Source organism: Scatophagus argus, chromosome 5 (genome assembly GCF_020382885.2).
Source record: "Scatophagus argus isolate fScaArg1 chromosome 5, fScaArg1.pri, whole genome shotgun sequence".
Classification (NCBI taxonomy): domain Eukaryota; kingdom Metazoa; phylum Chordata; class Actinopteri; family Scatophagidae; genus Scatophagus; species Scatophagus argus.
Window position 1 is genome coordinate 15,630,744 of NC_058497.1, and position 20,676 is coordinate 15,651,419.

A 20,676-nucleotide genomic window follows, 5' to 3' on the forward strand; every position below is an offset into this window, starting at 1 on the left:
AAAGAAAAAAAAAAAAAACAGAAAGAAATGCTCGGCGTTTTGTCGGCGAGTTGCCCCCACTTTCTTTCTGCCTGTCTCCCCCAGCCTCCTCTCCCCCTCCCCCTCGTCCTCTCACAGCTCTCCCTCTCTCTCCCTCTCTCTCTCTCTCTCTCTCTCTCTCCACTCCCTCGTGTCATTTACATGTACGCACAGGTCATGTGACCAGCACTACGGTCGACCTTCAGCCGCACTGAGGGAAGCCGCCCTGTAACGCTGCTGAGAACAATTTAAAACAGTAACGTAATATTCACGAGGGAGCCCGTTTCTCTCGCGGTCTTATTTATTCACGAGCCTGCTTTCTGTAGGCCCTACTTCCACACCACGCAGGGCTGCTGTGATATCGTCTAATTCACTCTAAAAAATAATACTCTCTCAGCTCATTAAATAAGTTGTATTTATCATTAACTTTGTTTATTGTGTGTTTTGTCTCTTTTTTTGGGGGGGGGGGGGGGTAAGAAATGACACTCTACATAGGAGTGTAGGGAGATGGAGAGTTTGTTACCATAACTGTACAAGAGTTTACAAAAAGATTTGCACAGTTATATTTCATTTCAACTGAGAAATCAGATGAGCAAAAGATCCACAAGGCCTAACAGCTGGTTCAGTTACACAGTGCTACACACATGTGTATCATGAAGAAGAATCAGCTTTATTGACAATATATATATTTTTACATACACACACTGAATTCGTCTTCTGCATTTGACCCATCCTTAGTTGAACACACACATGCAACACCTGGCAAATTACATGCAATGAAACACACACAGGAGCAGTGGGCTGGATCAAGCGCCCGGGGAGCACATTGGGGGGTTAAGTGCCTTGCTCAAGGGCACATCAGCCGGCTAATGGAGGGGGGGGGCACTATTACTAAACGCTGCAGCTTCTCAAAACCAGGAAAAGTCTCGTCTGTTGTCTCCCAGCTTCTTGAAGTGAAAGGGGTTGGGCCCAAAGCCCACCTACACAAGAATACAGTCTGCAGTGGAAACTCTTGGGTTTAGGTACGTAATATGTGGTTTCCAAGGGTAGTATATCAGTTTAACCTTTCAGCCTATCTCTGTAGGCCAATAAATGATAAAAATAAAATATGTTACATTGTAAAAGACTTTGTTGGACCCACCCTCGCTTTCAGCAGTAAAACATAGTTGTCAGAGATAACAACAGGCAGACTGAAAACTCCACAGTGGCACAGGATGTGTCTGTTATATGGACACGTATGCACTCCTTCGTCACATTCACACACACACACACACACACACACACACACAGTCTTTCATCTTCATTTCATATGTCAGTGCAGACACAGTCTTGTACCATATATATGGACATATATACACACAAAGTCGCTTTTATTTCTTTTTGGTGTTTGTTGTCTTATCCATTTGTTTAGATGTCTAAACCTGAGTTTAAAAAGTGTAACCAGGGACGCTGTAATTTATATCTGCCCTGTTTCTTGATGAGCGCTGAACAAACAAAAGCAGGACAAAATACACAGACGGCATATTTAGTTTTATATCATGACAGCAATATGAGCATGATATTAATATTAAGGACATTAAGTAAAAATCCTTCTAGTATTGCAGTAAATCGGTCCTGCTTGTCGATTTCCAGCTCTGCACAAAATGGCCAAAACAACCAGAGATTAATCAGAATCAGAATTCCTTTATTTATTCCCGAAGGGAAATTCTTTAAAAAGAAAGAGTCACCAAAATATAATAAAAACAGTAAAAACAGTGAAGAAGATCGGGAGCAGGGAGCAAAAGGATAACTACCCAGAGTTGTTGACCCCTTATGAGCCAACCTGCAGCCGAGATCCTCCGGTGGGGCCCTTGTGGTCATTCCAAAGTCGAGGTTTAAGACCAAAGGTGACAGTGCTTTTGCTGTTAGGGCTCCTCAGCTTTGGAACGAGGAGATAAGGCTCGCAGGGTCAGCAACTTCTTTTAAATCACTTCACTTAAAACTTTGGAGTGTTTCTGTGGGAATATTTCCCATTCATGCAGCAGAGCATTTGTGAGGTCAGGGACTGATGTTGAAGGCCTGGCTTGCAATCTCTGTTCCAGTTCATCCCAAAGGTGTTGGATGGGGTTGAGGTCAGGGCTCTGTGTGGGCCAGTCAAGTTCTTCCACACCAAACCCATACAAGCATGTCTTTCTGGACTTTGCTTTGTGCACTGGGGGCCTTCCCCAAACTGTTGCCACAAAGTTGGAAGCACAGCACTGTCCAAAATGTCTTGCTATGCTGAAGCATTAAGATTTCCCTTCACTGGAAGCCAGGGGCCGAGTCCAACCCCTGCAAAGCAGTCCCCTACCACAGCTGAATTCAATAATAAAGTGTCCCAATGCTTTTGTCTATATAGTGTAACATTTTGAGTAGTAAAATAAATTTGAATATTTTTGCACGTTGATTCTTCATTTTTGTGTTTTACGTTTGTAAAGTCATGGGTAAATGACAGAGAAAACTAACAGTGATTCATCAGATGTGCAAACTGTCATGCTGTATATTTGTCTATGTGACTGGGTTTGTGTGCACAAGAAACAGGAACAAATAACCTGTTTGAGAAATGCTTCATCTGCAGTCATTAGATAATGTTCACCTTAATATGAGGCTGTGGTCAACGCACAATCCTCTCAGCTCCAAGGCTACAAGCTCATCCATCTACAGCCAAAGATAACTCCAGCAAAGGCCGACCCTATTCAAGGGCAAAGAAATAAGGAAAGGTAGTGTGCTTAAAGGGACAAGGGAAATTCTTACTGCCGGTTTTTCGCAGAATGAGTTTGTTATTCATATTTCACAGCCTACACATCGAATAAAGTTGAAAGGGAATAATACAATCCCGCTTCAATCCCGTTTCACTGCTTCCAAGGAACCAGAGAAAGATGATTCATTGTTTGACTTTGACTGTCATGCAGAATCTGTATCACATTCCTGTATTTCTCATGTTTGAACAGCCAACAAACTATTAATCATATTAATAAGGAATGTCTGTGGGATTTAGTGGCACCTATTGGTGAGGAGGCAGATTACAACCAACTAAAAATACCTCTTCTCCGTTTCCAAGTGTGTAGGTAAGTCTACAGTGGTTGCTCAAAATGTGAAAGTATAGATGCATGAATGGAACTAAACCAGATGGAAAGATGGCACCAGAGATTTTGTGAATCGCTTTTCTCAGCTGGAGGAAAGTCTTACAATTATCAAACCTTAATGGATCTAAAATATTCTTCATAAGAGAAAGAAAGTACCTGACCTTGTTTGTAGTTCTCCTGAGGTGTACTGTTATTCCTGAAGTGTTGTTACTGCGCACAAATGAAAACATAATTGGGAATCTTATATTCAGGCTATGCCAACAGGGTCCCCTAAATCCTGCACGCTGCACCTTTTACTGCTTTGGCACAGAATTTAACGCTGACTTGAATTTAACGCACACACCCAAGCACACACATGTGCAAACCATTAGGCCGAGATGTAGGCTCCGACGATGTTGTCGAAATATGAGTTAGAGTCAGAGAAAACAAAGTCACCTCAACATTAATCAGGGCTGTCATGAGCCAGAAGATCAAAAGGAAAGCTGTGCCATAATTAAAGGAAAAAACAAGCTTGGAAACACACACATTCACACACCTGCAACATTAAATAACCCCGACAGCTTCCCATCCGGTATCCTGTAGTGTTTGTACATTATGATGTTTTTTCCTCAAAATAGCATACAATCCACAGTTTACATAACGAAATATGACACAATACAAAATTTAATAAAACATTCAGTTTGTAAACATTCAGAAAATAGTAAGAAATACCATCACAGTTACCCAGAGCCCAAAGGGACAAATTCACAACACATGTTTTTTATTTTTCAAACCAGTTCAGGATTCAAAATTATTTAAAAAATCCTGAATATTATTTAAAGGAAAAGCACCAGATTTTCAAATCTGAGAATCTGGAGATTTGAAATGTGGAGATTTGAAATGTTGGCATCTTTGCTTACAAAAATGACTTTCCAGATACGTTTTGAGTAATATATTATTTGATTAATCATTTTAGCTGTACCTATAAGCTACCTATATGCTATAAATAGTTTGATTTATAGCAAAGCCTCATATTATATAAGCTCTTTATTTGTTTCATGCAAAAATCTTTGTAACTAAAACTGTAGAGCTGTGAAAACATAATTGAGCGGAAGAAAAAAGTGCATGAAAAGAAAAGGCTCAAGTAAAGTACCTCAGATTTGTACTTCGCTTTGTACTTGCGCCCCTGCTAGGCATTCACAACGTCCTTTTTACTCAATTTTACTCTGACTTATTAAGCAGTAGCGTCTCTCCTTTAATTCTAGTCAGTAAATCATTTGTCTGCTGATACTTCTATCCAACACTTGTTTGTCCCAGAGACTGAAAAACAGTGTACTCTTTGCCAAGGTCAGTGCTCCCAATGCAGCTGGCTGGAATCCCCCAGACTGTGCAACACAGACTAGTGCTGCTCTGCACGTATACACGTCTCCTCCTCCTCCTACTCCTCCTCCGCTCTATCTGTCTCTCTTTCCTCTTTTCTGTTGACGCCACAGGAACCGAGCGAAGGCGATAACAAAGGGTTAACAGACAGTTGAGGCCTGTACGCACACTTTGCTTACTTTGCCTTTTGCCTCGCCGTGTTATTTTTAAAAGGCCTACAAATCTGCTCTGAATGTACGTTTGTTCATGAAACTCTCACCGTAAGCAGCTGTTTAGATTGTATGTGTGTTTTCACTGTTTCATAGCGAGTGTGTGTCAAGCCCACACATCCGGATGATGTCCCATAAGCAGACCATGTGCCAGGAAGAATAAGAATGAAATGCAGAAACATAAATGCAGAATGTCATGCCAGTTAGATGACCACTTTAAAAAACAGACAGCAGCATTTAGCTATCATGGACAAGCTGTTTATCGTGTCTTTAATTCGATTGAATTTCCTTGAGATAACCATGACCTGGATGAATGAGAATATTCATAGGCGTGTCTTTAAATGTGACACACAGAGAGATTTGGGTTAAAGGAGTTTGGGAAGACAGATCCTGAACATCGCAGATATACAAGGATGGGCAATGCAGCAGTTTGTTTTATATCTATGTGAAAGCAAAAAGAAAAGAAAGGACGGGGTTTGGGATAGCCTCAAGAATCGACTTGATGTCAGAAAAACCCCCAAAAAACTGAAGAGTTTCACTCTAGAGTTGTACGACTATGCTCAGAATCAATAAAGGAAATAGAACGAGACAGAAAACGCACCAAAGGTCGACACGATGTTGGTCATCTAGACTGGTACAACAATAAAGAGAGAAGGGCAGGAGGAAGAGGATTTGCTGGATAAAACCGAGGAAATGAGAGCAAAGGGAAAAGAAAGTGAGCGAGGAGCGAGTGATACGGGTTTGTGCAGTGGTAAGGCAGGGGAATTTAAGGCTCAACTGTGTCACTCGCCTTTCTTAAAATAGCTCACAGAGATATCTAGAGGATTTTTTTTTCTGTCTGCAGTTAAAATGTCTAAACTGTCACATCCACTGCTGCACTTATATCAAATGTGACTCTGTGTGAAGGGTGGAGGTGGTGGTGGTGGGAGGGTGACTCAGCGGATTAATTAATATAAGATAAAAAAGAAGAGGAGGTTTCGGGAAAAACTGATCAACTATCACAGGGGAGCATAAAAGTGATCTGCCTTATCTGCAAACAGGTGAATTCAGTGCCAAGAGAGACCAGTGACAAGTTCATGGGCTTTACCTCAGTCTTATGTGCTGACTTCCTTCCATCAAAACTTTAAGCTTTCATATTTTACCTTTGTTCTTATGTATTATGTAAACTGGTCAGTGCACAGCTAAGTGCACACTGTTCATTATTTGTTGATGAGCATCACATTGCGCATTACTTCAGTTGGTAACACACAAATGAATCGAGTTGTTTCAAATCACAAGTATGTGTTACCAGTTAATGTTTTAAAGTTGCTCCAACAGTTCTTTCTTTCATTGTGCAAACGTAAAGCTGATACCAACATAACTTCTTATATGATGCTGCTGCTGCTTTTAATTTTATTCTGAGGGTTTTTTTGTTTGTTTGTTTTGTGCTAATATCTGTCTATTCATCAAGGGTTGAGATGGGGCAATTAGTTTTTCAATTAAAATATGCAATCATTTTGGACTATAATTATTCCCATAGCTATCTTTCACCTAAGTCTTATGTGGTAGGGAAGACTCTGCTCTTGCAATGCAGAAAACCAGTCCAAGAGCACTGAAAATAAGTTAATCCTTCAACAAACAAAAAAGGACATACTGGCCAGATTTAAATAAAACAATCTCCTGCTTTATTGTTAACATTCAGGACATTGTGTCTAAACACACTGAGCTAAGTCAAGCTAAATTATCTGGCTTGTTTTTACCTTTGAATGTATGCACATACACTCCAGTGGTTGCATAAGAATGCAGAAAGCCTGCGTATGGTGAAAGGTTGTTCAGGACACAGGTTGAACCCTCACTGCCACATGTTCACAGTTAGTATTCTCCTCTCCTGTCCTCCTCCTCCTCCCTCCACCACACACACACACACACACACACACACACACACTCACACACACACACACACAGAGGCCCTTACTTTATCAGGAAATTGTCCTGGACAGCATTCTGGGAAGCCTGGACCACACCTAGTGAACCTGCATGTGTGTGTTTGTGTGTGTGTGTGATGTGTATTAAAATAAATTTGGATTTATGAAAAAGAAGCATACAAATCAGAGAAAGGCGAATCTGGCGAAAGGCATTTTCTTTTTTGAAGATTAGAGGAATACAGGTTAAGCTTGAAAAACCTGATAAAACTCACCTCTTACCTCACATGTGTCAGGATTTGGAGAAAATAAACCTTTACGAGTTACGGAACATTCACTGATTATTGTTAAAATGTATGATTTCTAACAACACATTTGCATAAACAGGAATCTGCATATATTTTTAGCGTTAGTGCTGCATGTATGGCAAATATATAAAATTAGTAACACACTCTTATAGTATTATAAAAATATAAACCAGAATATGCATATCTTAAAGCTGGTGTCTCTTTCTCAGGAACATGAAATAATGCAAAAGTGATCAGACTTATACAAGCTGGTAACTGTTGTGTGTGTACATGCATATGTGCGCGTATGTATGTGTGTATACAAACATCAGTCTCCCATTGTGTTGGGGACAGTAGCGTGAGAGCGACCAGAGGGTCAGCTGTGCATCACATCAAAGATTTGGCTGTCTGTAAAAGACCTCACCGTCAACACACACACACACACACAAATACAAAGTCCCTTGTGAGGCTCCTGTGCAGCAGCTCTCGACGCTCCTCACACTGAACAATCAGGTATGTTTTGCAGGCGTGGTTTTCTGGCTCCCAGGGGGAGAGAAGAAGACAAAAGAGCCTCAGGAAGAAGCCGTCCACTCATCCTCACTGAGGACAGAGATCTCTCAATCACAAACACACACACACACACACACGGTATGCACACATGGTTTTACATATGTGTGCGTATTTGACATAATTAGAAAGAGGAGGATACTAGTCAAATAAATACATACACACTATGTAGACAAAAGTATTGGGACATCTGACCATTACACAAAAGACCTGACTCGCAGTCTCTGTTCCAGTTCATCCCAAAAGCGTTGAATGGGGTTCAGGTGAGGGCTCTGTGTGAGCCAGTCAAATTCGTGGGACATCCAACCATGTCTTTATGGACTTTGCTTTGTGCACTGGGGCACAGTCATGCTGGAATAGAAAAGGTCCTTCCCCAAACTGTTGCCACAAAGTTGGAAGCACAGCATTGTCCAAAATGTCTTGGTATGCTGAGGCATTAAGATTTCCCTTCACTGGAAGTGAGGGGCTGAGCCCAACCCCTGCAAAGCAGCCCCATACCACATCTGAATTCAATAATAAAGTGTCCCAATGCTTTTGCCTATATAGTGTGGATCATAACAGTGCAATCCAGGCGAAATATCATTTCATGTATCACAACCTTGTACTCTGGCGCCCTCCCGCGGCGAAAACGTGCAATTGCATGATATTTTTACTTCAAATTTAGAAGAGAAATAAATAAAAATATAATAAAAAGAAAAAGAAAACGCTACTGTTGTTTAAAACAATATTAATTAGGCGTTTCCTTAATACCTCTGTGTTTGTCTCTCGCCGGTCGCATGATGGCGCTGTGCTAATTCTTCCTCCCATCGTGCTACGCAGGAGACTCTTCCGGGTTCTCGTTGACCAAGGTGAGAGTTCACAGGGCATGCAGAGGTCGTGTTGTGCTTTTTATGATTTCCAGCTCGTATTTTTAGCTAGCTGGGACTCGTGATGTGATGGCTTTCCTGAGTTTGTTCATGAGAAGGCAGCTGCTGCCGTCCGTGTGTCACTTCGCCCGGATAGTGAAGCTGGTCCGGCCTCCCAGTGCCGGCGCCCCGCTGAGGAGGCTGCACGGCTCGTCGCGGCTGCGGGTCGTAGAGAAGGGACCGTGGGGAAAGAGCCGGGGGCCCGAGCAGCAGCAGCAGCAGCAGCAGTACCACCTCACAGACCTGGACAAGGCGGACGCTTTGGTAGGTTTAGTCCGGCTGGATAAGGCTTTACAGTCAGATCATCAGAGAAAGTGAAACGTCAGCAGCTTTGGTTTCGCTTCTTCTTTTAAGATAAAAATCAGTATAAATCCACAATAGGCACTTTTCTGTAGGAGAACATGGGATCCTGATTGGGCGTTGATGTTCCTAATATTCCTGTCCTCTCTCTAACTTCTGCAGATGCTGAGAAAGTCCCACGAGACAGGTAACCTGGTTAAATTCATGCTCTAAACGCAGCTTTTGCGTTTTATTAAAACCTCCAGTTTCATACATAAAACTTGATCTTTATCCAGCAGCAGTTGCCTCGCAGGTGTAGCAAACATACAAGAGTGGAAGATCGGCCCGGCCTCATGAGATGAAACTTTAAAGTGCTCTGTCTCTCCGGACGCATTCAGTGACGATAGTGAAGGTGATTTACCTGTGACAGCCGGTGGAAATGCCTGCTTTGATACCAGTCAGGGATTAAGTTTGAGTCTGCATTAAACCGAAATGACACAGCAAGACAACAGCAGTGCAACAAACAAACCAAAAGTAAGGAACAGTTCTGTGGAGTGAAGCTAATATCGCAGTATGAAGCTGCATATTTTTCCAGTGTTAATGTATATAAGCGAATACAAAGTCCCACATTAAGTTGATGCTGTGTGCAATTACTTATGTTCCATCGTTGTGCGGCACACCAACAAAATATTTCACACATCTTAAATATTTGTATTTGTAAAGCGATAATACAGTTTGATAACATTAGTTATACTAACTTAATCAGTGTATTGAAGTCTTGCCCAGCTGTTGCAGGAAGCATCAGGGGGCCAAAAACTTTAGTGCCCATCTAACATTTCAGTGAGCGTCAGGTGGTGAGAATATATCATGTTTGGCGGAGAGGATGATCGAGCTGTTTCTTGACTTGACAGTGATGGGCGCTGACGCTGGTTCAGTGCAGTCAGAACTTTATTTATCTCTGCGAGGAGTGGACATCATGTCAGGCAGCACAGGGAAGAGAGAGGAAGAGCGAGAGGATGATGTCTGACGAGGTGTCTGTCATCAGGAATTAATTGCAGCCAATCAGAGTGGAGTATTCATCCAGTCTATGATATGGTTATTTGTAATTAACTGGAAACTGTGGAAAAATGGACTGTGTTTGGTTGATGCCCCTCACTTTCCTGTGGGTTTTGTTGATTGTAAAAGTTGGGGCAACTCAGTTCTGTTATCTCTTGTCTTTATCTCATCAGCTTTGTTTTCATTAGCACACAGAGACTGTTGGCATCATTTTAAGATTCTGTATTACTGAACTGTAAGCTGAGCAGAGGTCTGATCAGCCAGAGTGAAGCTGTGAGCTGTGCACGGCCTTCATTTGACTTTAAACAGAAGGTTTTGATGAACAGAGACACCTTTAAGGTGACAGTAGTTATATTATCATAACGTGAACAGTGCGATTGCCCTGTCACATCACTTGTTTATTTCTGGCTGTGACTGTTTTGCAGGATTCCTCTCGTGGTTCAGGAATGGCCTGCTGGCGACTGGCATCGGAGTCATCGCGTTTGTCCAGAGTGAAGTGGGTCGAGAAGCGGGATATGGTACAGGCTTGTTTCAAGTACACAACAGCACACTCGTTGCCCAGGCTCTGTGGCAGTTCAGTAAACGATAGCATGTGGTTCAAGCCAAAGTCAAATTCTTTAAAACTAGTGGATTAAAGAAAAATAATGTGGTTTTTTTTTGTTTTTTTTTTTTTAATAATGGCTTTGAGCTCTTTTTTTGTCCAAAATTCAGTCGATTTATAAGCTAGTTTTGCAGCAGATTTTATTTTCTTGCACCAGGCATCAGTTTTAATATGAATAATTTCACAAGGATTCCTGAAATTGACCAAAATCATCATGAGTAAATAAAGAGCCGAAGCCTTAGATGTCTTGTTGTGTCTGAAATGCCAGTTTTGAGTTGCCAGTTAAATTTTTATTAAGCAAGACCTTCATTAAATCATCAAATAGTCTTTGAGTTTTCTGCTCATTAACGTGTGGAAAAACCATGCGAACAAAACTTACCAGCCAACACTACTTCAATCAAGGGCACACGAGTAGAGAGGAGGATTTCTACTTGATGCTTCTTTCTTTCTTTTGCTTTCACTCAGACAGTTAAAAGAATAAATAGACCCAACCCGCCTCCATCCCTGCTTTATTTGCAGTGAGCTAAGAGGAGATGAGTCCTGTCTCCACAATAACATCGTACCAATCTGTTTTCCCTCAGCCTTCTTCATCCTGGGAGGTGTGTGCGTGTCGTTTGGCGGCGCCTCGTACGTTGGCAGCCTCTTTGCCCTGCGGAGGATGATGCTGATGTCTGTGCCAGCCCTGCTGCTCCAGAGCGCCGTGGTGGGCAGCATCGCCCTCTTCTGGCTCTGTGCGGTATCTCTGTACATCGGCCGCCTGGAGGTGGAGATCATCCACGAGGACGAGGAGGAGGGAGAGGATGAGGAAGAGTGCCGGGAGTGCCGCGAGAGGCGTGAACAACGGGGTTACCGTGACAGCAGACCTCATGACAGCGAGGACAAGGGGCCGAACAAGTAGACATGTCGGATGGGGACTGGAAATGTGTGTGCATGTCTTACTTTAATTCAGGGTTTCCCCCGTGTGTGTGTGTGTGCGTGCGTGTGTGTGTGTGTGTGTGCGTGTGTGTGTGTGTGTGTGTGTGTGTGTTTGCTTGATGTAAAGATTTTTTGTAAAGGGGCAGAAAGACTTTTAGACCTTTGGAAAACTGGTCAAAAAAAAAAAAAAATGCTGAAATTTTGACAGTTTGACTAAATTCACTTCTAGTGAATAAATTTGCTTTTTCCACTTGAGATTTCTTATATTCAAACATATTTAAAGCTGCTTCCCTTACATTATCAACCTGTCTGAAAAATTTATGCTTATTCTTTTTTATTATTATTATTATTATTATTTTACATCCTCACGTTCACAGGCACACTGCAACATCTCACTGAGTATGCAATCATTTTTCATTGGCGTTTCTCAGCCAGCTGTTGGATGCTGTTCGTCTTATCTTGTCCTACATTATTAACTGTGATTGAATACTTGAAGTTTCCACCGAAGTCTTGAAATAAAACAAGCTGGTTATGACGTGCTGTGAGATTTAGAGGTAATCACCATCCCGTTTGCAGGTTTCAGGTTTCTCTTTTTTATTTTAATTGCAAATCAGTGAGGGCTTAGAATATATTTTCTACAGAGGTTTATGTTACTCTGAGATGTTATTTTTTATTTTTGTTTTCTATGGGCACTCATGTCGGTTTTTGTTTGTTGTCATCCTAACTCGAGACTTTGGAGACAGAGTTTTTTTTCACAGCTTTTTCTGTGGTTCTGTATTTTGCGCTGTATTGTTGATATACATGTGTACTGCTACATGTACATTATTCCACTTTCGCACCGTCTGTTGAGCGCTGCAACCGCTGTCTTAACGGATGTAAAGAACAGTTGATATTGATATTGGGTCTGTGTGTGCAAATGTGGGTTCACTGTTGTTTGCTTTTCTTTGTGTTGGCACCACTTTCAATGCACCCTACTGTACACACACAGTAATAAAGTGAGGAGAAATCTGTCCAAACATCAGGGTTTTGCTTTTTTTCCTTTTCTTTTTCTTTCTTCTTCTTTTTTTTTTTTTAAATAGACTAGTAGTCATGAACCTGGGATCACGATTCGTTACTCATCCAAAAGGTCACTGGATAAATCTGAGGTTTATGTGATAAACAGTTCTGCTCCTCCACTTCATTTTTATATCATATGTAAAGGCTGCATATTCCTAAAAGTAAATCTTTAAAACCAACTGACAAAGTACAGAAGACATGACCTTAGGATCCTCACCAGTTGGTGGGTGCATAAAGCAGATTTGAACGCACTCCCACAGAAAACAACACAAACTCCGTCCTGTAACTTTAAAGAAGTCACAAACTAATTGCAGCTGATCATCGGCCCAAATAAAGGCCTGTACCTGTAAGCCAAAGGCTCCCAAGAAGCTGTCTAAAGCTATTTTTTTGGATTATGCAAACAAGGCTCACTTAAATGTGTGAGTGCTGTCAGAGTCGGCCATAACTCTCCCTACAGCACAAGTCAAAAGATGTACAAACTGTCCACACACACGCTGTACATGAATAATTTTTATAATGAGCTGCTCATCTGCGAGCATGTAGGAATGTATGAACCAAACTGAGCAGCGTGTGCTTGTGTGTGTGTGTGTGTGTGGGAGATTTGTCTGTGATAACTATCACTGACTAGGTTAGGGCGAAGGTCTGTGATATCTCCTGGCCATCGACACACAGTGTTGCTGTTGAGACTCACCTCAGTCACCCTCTCTTCCTCTCCTCCTCCTCCTCCTCTCCTCTCCCTCGCTGATTCCCAGGGCGTCTCAGTGCAGTTGTGTTTCACATGCAGGGTGTGTCTCGATGGCTGCTGCAGTGTGACCAGCACCCCCACGCCTCCCCACCACCCTCTCCTCCCTCACTCAGATCCTCTTGTACCCTTTCGCCCTCGAGTCTCTGTCTTTCTGGACTCCTCTTCACGATCGCTTCTCCTCCTCCTCCCCCTCTCCTCTCCTCTTCGCTCCTCTCCTCTCCTTCTGACTGCACAGGTCTGTTTGGCATGCAGGAGGCTCCTGAGGCCTGGCGCGTCTAAAGGGCAGGGCGCCCAGAGGCAGGAGACGCGCCCTCACTGACAAACACCATCCACCCCAAACCCCCGAGCAGCTCGCAGAAACCACGACACCAGCCACAGCTCCAAGTCCAGCTCCAGCCTCATACATCTCCAAACCTGAGCCTTCACTTCCACACCCTCCGCCTTAAAACCAGCAGCCATAACCTCTGCTTGTTCGGAGAGCAAATTGCCCAACTGCTCTCAGGTGTTAAATGCCAGGTGTATGGATCAAAGGACTTGCCTTCAGAACTGCATTAACTATGGGCTGGCCTTCTCCTGGCTGAGAGGGGAAAGAGGAGATTGTTGGAAAGCAATGACAAAGAAGAAAATAGTAGAGGTGTCAGAGGAGGGATGGAGGACAGGAGAGAGTTGTGGAGGTGTTGCGAGCCCATGTCAGGCACGGGCTGTGAGCCTCCCTCCATCCCTCACTCTATTATTCCTACCCATATTTTTACTCTTTCAAATGCATTTACATGTGCTAAGGTATTTCCCCTGGGAGCGCGACTCCAATTCAGGGGCTAAGATAAGCCATCAAAGTCAGTGACAGAAAGGGCGTATGGGTGACTCAATGACAGGCTGAGTGGAAGACAGTCAGGAGCGCTGCCATGCAAGCACACACACACACACACACACACACGCATGAAACATCGACACATATAGCACACGGCGATTTCATCTGCACAATAAGCACATTTACTTCACTATACAAAGACTGTAGTTCATAGAAAAGGAGATATAAATAAGAAACCAGAGGTTGTAGCACAGCCACACACACACACACACACACTTATACAGTGCATACGGTTTTGCACGTACAATGGCATTTTCTCCCCAACAACTGCTCTTGTTTAGTATGCACTTCCTTTGGTCTTGAGGAGGAATGATCCTCACTCTAATGAACTAGGGCCTGCCACTTGAATGTAAAACAGGATTTAACCCGTCTTCAATGTCAGAGCCCCTCCCTTGGGCTGCTTCAGACAACACACACACACACACAAATTCACACAGAGATGCGCAGACACAGGCACACAAGCAAACCACCAATGTACACACACACACACGCACAGTGATGCATACAGCCTCTCATAAGTGAGACGCTCTCTGTGTTTTTGTCTTCTTTTCATACAAATTTATGGCTTTTGCTGAATCCCAACAAACTGAAGCAACGTTCGCGTCAGGGTCGCTCTCACCTGCGCCACCGTTAACTTGCTTTATTTTTATTTTTTTCCATTGAGGATCGATATTGTTGTGTTTTATAGCGTGTTTTATTGCGTTTTGTCCACTCCAGGGATATGCAAGATCGCTCACCTGCTTTGTTGATGACACATAACTGCTTGAGGTGACACACACATGTTTTATATTTATTCTACAGCTGGCTCGACCCTTGCGTTTGTTATCCTTGGATGAGCGTTGTTTGAATTTATGTTTCGTGTCACACTTGCAGCAGAAGGTTGCAATTAAATGGCTGTTACATGCCTGAAATGTTGATGTATATCATCTGATTAAGACAAACGAATCTAACATACGCAAATGGTAGATTTGATTGCCTTAATTACCTCAAAATATGTGTCCCAAATATTCTGTTTGAATCACACACGAGACCTTAATTAACCAAAACATAAACAAAAAAGTGCCGTTTGCTTATTGTTGAATTTATGTGCTGCACAAAAGCAGAAGCAAGAAAGAAACAAAGCCTTGAGTTGTGCTCCTCTACTGGAATATTTTATTGTTATTGTTGTATCACTGTTTTCCTTTTTACATTTGTTCATTTTATTTGAAGAGTGGGTGGCATATTCACAAAGATGGAAGAATAACGTTAGCTTCACAGTGATGGGAAAGGTGTTAGCGATTTAATTCAACCAAACACACACGCACACACACGCACGTGCGCACAATCATATGCACATTATACCATCAAACACCCAAGAATATGTGTGCTCACACATATTTGTATGTGACAGCTGCAGGATGGGTGTGTAGTGCACATTTCTGCGTATTTGTATCATTGGTTACTGGTGTTAAAAATTTGACTGTTTGAAATTTTTTTCAAAATAACTTTTTGCCAGAAGGGGTCACATTTTCAGTTGTTTCAATTTCATGTTAAGTATCACCTTTGGGAGCGAAGATTCTCAGTGGTTTGAGTATGTTTTGGTTTTGTGACTCACTCACATTTCAGATGAAAGATTCATTAGTCTGAGCACGAATTATAAAAACTGTTATTTCTTTTTTCTTTTCAAATAAAAACTGTTTTTGTATTTGTTTTTTTTGTTTTTTGTTTTTTTTAGTCTTGAGAGCAATTCCAATCAATCAGTGTGAAACAGAGATTTAAAGTGTTTTATATTTCCTCCTCCAAATGTACAAAAATAAAAACCAAACTGCAGTTAACTGAAGTGAAATGAAATCAATATTGGAATAATTCTGCTTCTCTTTTTTTTATTGACCTTTGACGGTCGACTTTTAATGACCACATGTGGTCTGTTTATCTCTCTGCCTTTTTAAAATGACCATTTATCCCCTCTCCTGCGCTGCGGTCACACTATGATATTACTGACCACTCTTGCATTGTTTTCTGTTTTAACAGGATCACACGGCGAGTGTTAAGTGATGAAGTGCTTTGAGTTCACGCCAGAACAAATTTCACTAAGTGCTCAGGAAAACACAGAGGTATAAACGATAATAAACACTTGTGTCCAGCACCATTTCCCCTCCCAAAAACATATTAACACATATCGTTTTTCAGAGAATCATTTAAAAAAAAAAAAAAAAGGTAATTGGATGATATTGTGCATCCAATAAAATGATGTCATTCTGTCTGTCCAGACATATTTTTTTTTCCCACACCATCTGTTTTATCTTGTGAAAAATATCAAAAATCAATTAAAAAAAAAAAGAAAAAAAACAAGAATATGGCTTTCACACAAACACAACCGTATGATCATACATAATATACTATAATTAATACTCAGTTATACAAATGACCTTCCTACGATCAAACAATAGAAGTAGCTTCCTGTATGAATTGCATTTTCTTCCCTTATACATAATGGAATGTCTGGGACTACATTATTCATATTTTTGTCCCAACAGTGTGCTTTAAGTATGGCTGACTGATGAATACTTGGATTTTTATTATTATTGTTATTATTATTATTATTATTATTTTAAATCTCAATACAAAAACACCAGAGGGCTGTCTCTGTCTATTTCAAGGGAAAACCTAAAATCAAAGTCTCACCTGCATCTCAGTGTAAGAGATGATTTGTGTAATACTGCAATAATAAAAATTTATATTCCAAAGTCACTTTCATTCCTACAGACAAGTGTCCATCTCTTACTGGCTTCGGGGTTAATTGGGTTAATTGGAGTGACAACGAGGAGGATGTGAGCTGAGGGTCTTTATGGTTTTTGTCTCTATATACAATATGGCTTCTCTGAGTGGAAGAGACACAGAAATCAACACAGTCATCTAGAGAAAGACACACAGTAGAGTTCATTATTGTTGTAGAGACGGAAAAGTCTTGAGGGACAACCAGTCAAAAGTTTCCATGTCCCGTTTTCTCCGAGAGTCCCTGTCACTTGTCCACAATTGGCAGACACAATAATTCCCCGTGGCAGCGACTTGTCACATATTTTAGATCGCAGTTATTCAACTCATTGTCCAATTAGTAGAGTCCTTAGAGGCTTAATGTCCTGCCACTTCTGTCTCTCCTGCCCTTTTCAGTGTCTCTCTTTCTGTTCTGTCACTCTGCTCTGTCCTTCATTTTTATCTTCTCCTCTCACCTCCTCGCCTCCAAGTCTCAGTCCTCCTCGGAGCCTGCAGCCCCCCTCAGTCCATTCATACAGAAGGGCAGACCGGAGGAGAAAGGGCTGTCAGAGGGGGAGAAACCGCTGAAGGGTGGCAAGCCGGCCAACCGCTGTAGGTGAGGGAAGAAGGCTGGCGGGGGTCCCTTGTGGTGGTCTGAGCGTAGCTGCAGGCCATCGCTGTGTCCTGCGCTGTGGTGGTGGGAGGGGGGCAGCTCAGGCGGAGCATAGCGGATAGTGCTGGGAGCGTAGAGGCTCTGAGGGCCCTGAGGGCCGAGGGCAAGGGGGTGGAAGAGGACCCGTCCCGCTGCGCCGCCTGCAGCCAGTCTCTGGAGCAGCTCAAAGTCAGGTCCGCTACCTGCAGCACCGCTGCTCCGAGTGACCACCCCAGACACGGCCCTGTCGTCACGGGGCAGCGGGGAGGACACAGACATGGCCGGGGACAAAGCAGGGGACGGGGGAGTGAACAACCCTTTTGGGGGGGCGTCACTGCTCGAGGAAGAGTCGGGGATCGGTGTTGTGGGGCTGTCGCCATTGAGGCTGCTGGAGGGTGTGTGTGCATGTGAGGGTTGGGGCTGGGTGGTGTGCGTGTGTGAGGTGGAGGTTTGTGTGTGTGACCCCCAGCGCCCCCCGGTGGTCAGGGCTTCGTGCTCAGTCTTGATGCTGGGGCTGCCAGGCAGGGCAGACGGGGTCACGACGCTCTTCAGCTGCTGGATCACAGCCCGGCCGTTGTGCACCCTGCCCCCCCTCTCCCCTCTGGTCGGGGCGTCTCCTTCCCTACTCTTATCTCCTCCGCCGCCGTCTTCCTGTTTCAATCTGTCACTGTCTCCCCCCTGGTCCCACTCTGTCTCTTCCTCCTCCTCTCCCTCGCTTTCACTTGCCAGGTCAGAGGAGGCTGACACGCTCTCCTCCACGTGACGGAGCTCCTCCAGCCTGCGTCGGGTTTCGGGAGGAGCACCCTCAGGTTCGGACCTCTGCAGGCGCTTCCTCCTCTCCTCTGATTGGATGGCAGCACTGGGAAATTTATCTCTGCCTTTAGTGTCGGGGTCACCCTTCCCCACTGAGCCCTTCAATGGCTGCGAGCCTGAGGATGAAGGCAGGTTTTTTATAAATCAGAAGAGGTGCATGCAGGTTTTTCTGGGCGTCAGTCGGCATTATGGGAAGCCCGTAATGCGTGTGCAGCGTCTTACCTCGGGCCTGTGGGGAGCTGTCAGTGGGCGATGAGCTAACTCGAAGTCTTTCTGCTCTTACATTCTCTGGTAGCTGCAGCAGATCCAGAGGAGTGTCGGGCAACTCCGTTCGACTGGAGTGATAGATGGACGTGAAAATGGGGAATGGGAGGGAGAAAAGGTGGACGTAAACACAAATCATCATCTACCACTTAAAAGCACTTACAGCTTAAAAAAAAAAAAAAAAAAAACTAACGCCGTGCTGATTTGAGTGAATACTTAGAGATGAAAACAACATATAATCAGCCTAATAACAAGCTCTAATAGTCAAACCGCCTCACACCCTTCTAACCTCCACCTAACACACAACCAATTCTCCAAACAGCAGCCCCTTTTGCACGTACACAAGCATCAACACGCAAACAGACAGAGAGGCAGACCCCGCCCTTCAAGGCACGCACACACACACACACACACACACACACACTGAGCCGCACTCAGCAGCCCACCTATACACAGTTAAGCTCAGACAAGGAGGAGGCTGTTGGAGAAGTTAATGAGCTCTTGTAATTACAGCACTAATTAACTAAAACACCATTCAGCCCCAAAATTCTGACATCCATTTGTTGTAATTATATAGCTTCAGTCCAATTAGCATTGAAATTCAGCCTACTCCTCTTGTTTTTGTCTGACTGCTCAGTCACTGTGCATGTAGTTTTTGTTATGTGCTACGTTTGTGCATGTGTTTGTGAGTGTGTGTGTCAATATACAAGAGAGAAATACAGGAAAAGCATATTTTGTCAAGGTTACTGCAGCTGTTGTGCTGGCGTAGCAAATAAATAAAGCCATAAACTAAAGTAATACTACATTTAAAAGGTATTTTAAACTTAAACAGAAACCAAATTTCCTTAATCAGTATGAAAGTCTTCTTTAAACACCATGTCTGCTAATTCAGAAAAATGACATTAAACACTAAGTAAGTAATACTGTCTAGGAAAGAAACTGACTGACTTTAATTCAAGTTTGACTGACTGAATTTTAAACTCTGTACAAAAATGAAAAAAAAAACAAATAAATAAACACAAATTGTAAAAAGTAAAGTTATTCATCATACCATCACATGGTTACATACTAAGGGACTAACAAAGGCCTATCTTATCGTATCTTACAAAAGCCTGTAAAGCTCTTGGTTATGTTCAGCAATTGAATTACCTCACTAAAATGCTAAGTCTCATTTTACCTGGAAAAATACGACAAATAAAAATGAAAAACAGATCGACTAACTATATCTAGGGCACAAAAAAACGTAAATGAATTTGATATCCATAAAACATGACATAACTTACAAAAGCTACAATTTTCGTATCATAGCTTTAAACATAATTTCAATCACTTTCAATAGATAAAACGTAAACTGACAGAACTTTTAGCGTTAACTGGTAATTCAATTCAATTCAATTTTCAATTCAATTCAGTTTATTTATATAGCGCCAATTCACAACAAAAGTTATCTCATGACACTTTCCAATTAGAGCAGGTCTAGACCAAACTCTTTAATTAAATTGTAAAATAGAGAGAGCCCAACATTCCCCCTTGAGCAAGCACTTGGCGACAGTGGCGAGGAAAAACTGCCTTTTAGAAGGCAGAAACCTCGGAGCAGACCCCGGCTCAAGATGGGCGGCCATCTGCCTTGACCGGTTGGGTTGAGAGAGAGAGAGAGAGAGAGAGAGAGAGAGAGCAGGAGAGCGACAGAGAGAGCAAGGGAGAGAGGCAGAGGGGGTGGGGCGTGAGAGAAGGAGCACACAAGCAGAGATGCATAGCAGCAGTAATAATACCAGAAGTATCGAAATGTAGATAATGATAATGACAATGAAGTATACAGAAGGTATTATGGTGATTTTGATAACAATGGTAGTGACAATAATGGTAGTAGCTGTACTGAGTCTTAACAGATTTAAATCAGATTATGACTAAACAGTAGTAATTGCAGTAGGTTTTGAGCAGGACGACAGCAGGACCGCAGCAGGAGGTCCAGTCATGATCGCTAGGAATCTGCGGGACAAGAAAGCACAGGGACTCCAGGGAAGAAGTTGAGTTAGTAATATGCATTAATGGGACATGAATGTGTGCAGAAGGAGAGGGAGAGGAAGAAAGAGCTCAGTGCGTCATGGGAGGGCCCCCGGCAGTCTAAGCCTATAGCAGCATAACTAGGGGCCGGCCTAGGCCAGCCCTAACTATAAGCTTTATCAAAGAGGAAAGTTTTTAGTCTACTCTTAAATATAGAGAGGGTGTCCGCCTCCCGGACCGAAACCGGAAGATGGTTCCATAGCAGAGGAGCTTGATAACTAAAGGCTCTGGTTCCCAGTCTACTTTTGAGGACTCTAGGAACCACAAGTAGCCCTGCATT

At 42.8% G+C, this 20,676-nt stretch overlaps 2 protein-coding genes across 3 annotated transcripts in view; one reads left to right on the plus strand and one right to left on the minus strand.

Moving 5' to 3' along the window:
* The first annotated feature begins 8,269 nt into the window (after positions 1–8,269).
* Positions 8,270–12,222, plus strand: tmem160 (transmembrane protein 160). Its single transcript, XM_046389753.1, has 4 exons — positions 8,270–8,614; positions 8,813–8,837; positions 10,111–10,203; positions 10,868–12,222. Exons 1-4 carry the CDS (start codon positions 8,381–8,383, stop codon positions 11,182–11,184), a joined length of 669 nt encoding a protein of 222 aa, XP_046245709.1. The 5' UTR covers positions 8,270–8,380; the 3' UTR covers positions 11,185–12,222.
* A 4,199-nt stretch (positions 12,223–16,421) lies between these two features.
* Positions 16,422–20,676, minus strand: part of npas1 (neuronal PAS domain protein 1) — a 65,669-nt gene continuing 61,414 nt past the window's right edge. For both annotated transcript variants that reach the window (XM_046389163.1, XM_046389164.1), the window contains exons 15-16: positions 18,291–18,403; positions 16,422–18,184 (exon numbers count right to left, since the gene is read on the minus strand). In XM_046389163.1, coding sequence (XP_046245119.1) covers positions 17,097–18,184; positions 18,291–18,403 — 1,201 coding nt within the window. In that variant the 3' untranslated portion in view covers positions 16,422–17,096. The remainder of the gene's footprint in view (positions 18,185–18,290; positions 18,404–20,676) is intronic.

Bases quoted from the DNA above. Each gene is read 5' to 3' on its own strand.
- tmem160 (XM_046389753.1), top strand. From the start codon at position 8,381: ATGGCTTTCCTGAGTTTGTTCATGAGAAGGCAGCTGCTGCCGTCCGTG. The intron at 8,615-8,812 runs GTAGGTTTAGTC...TAACTTCTGCAG, and splicing joins TGGACAAGGCGGACGCTTTG to ATGCTGAGAAAGTCCCACGA. The intron at 10,204-10,867 runs GTACAGGCTTGT...GTTTTCCCTCAG, and splicing joins GGGTCGAGAAGCGGGATATG to CCTTCTTCATCCTGGGAGGT.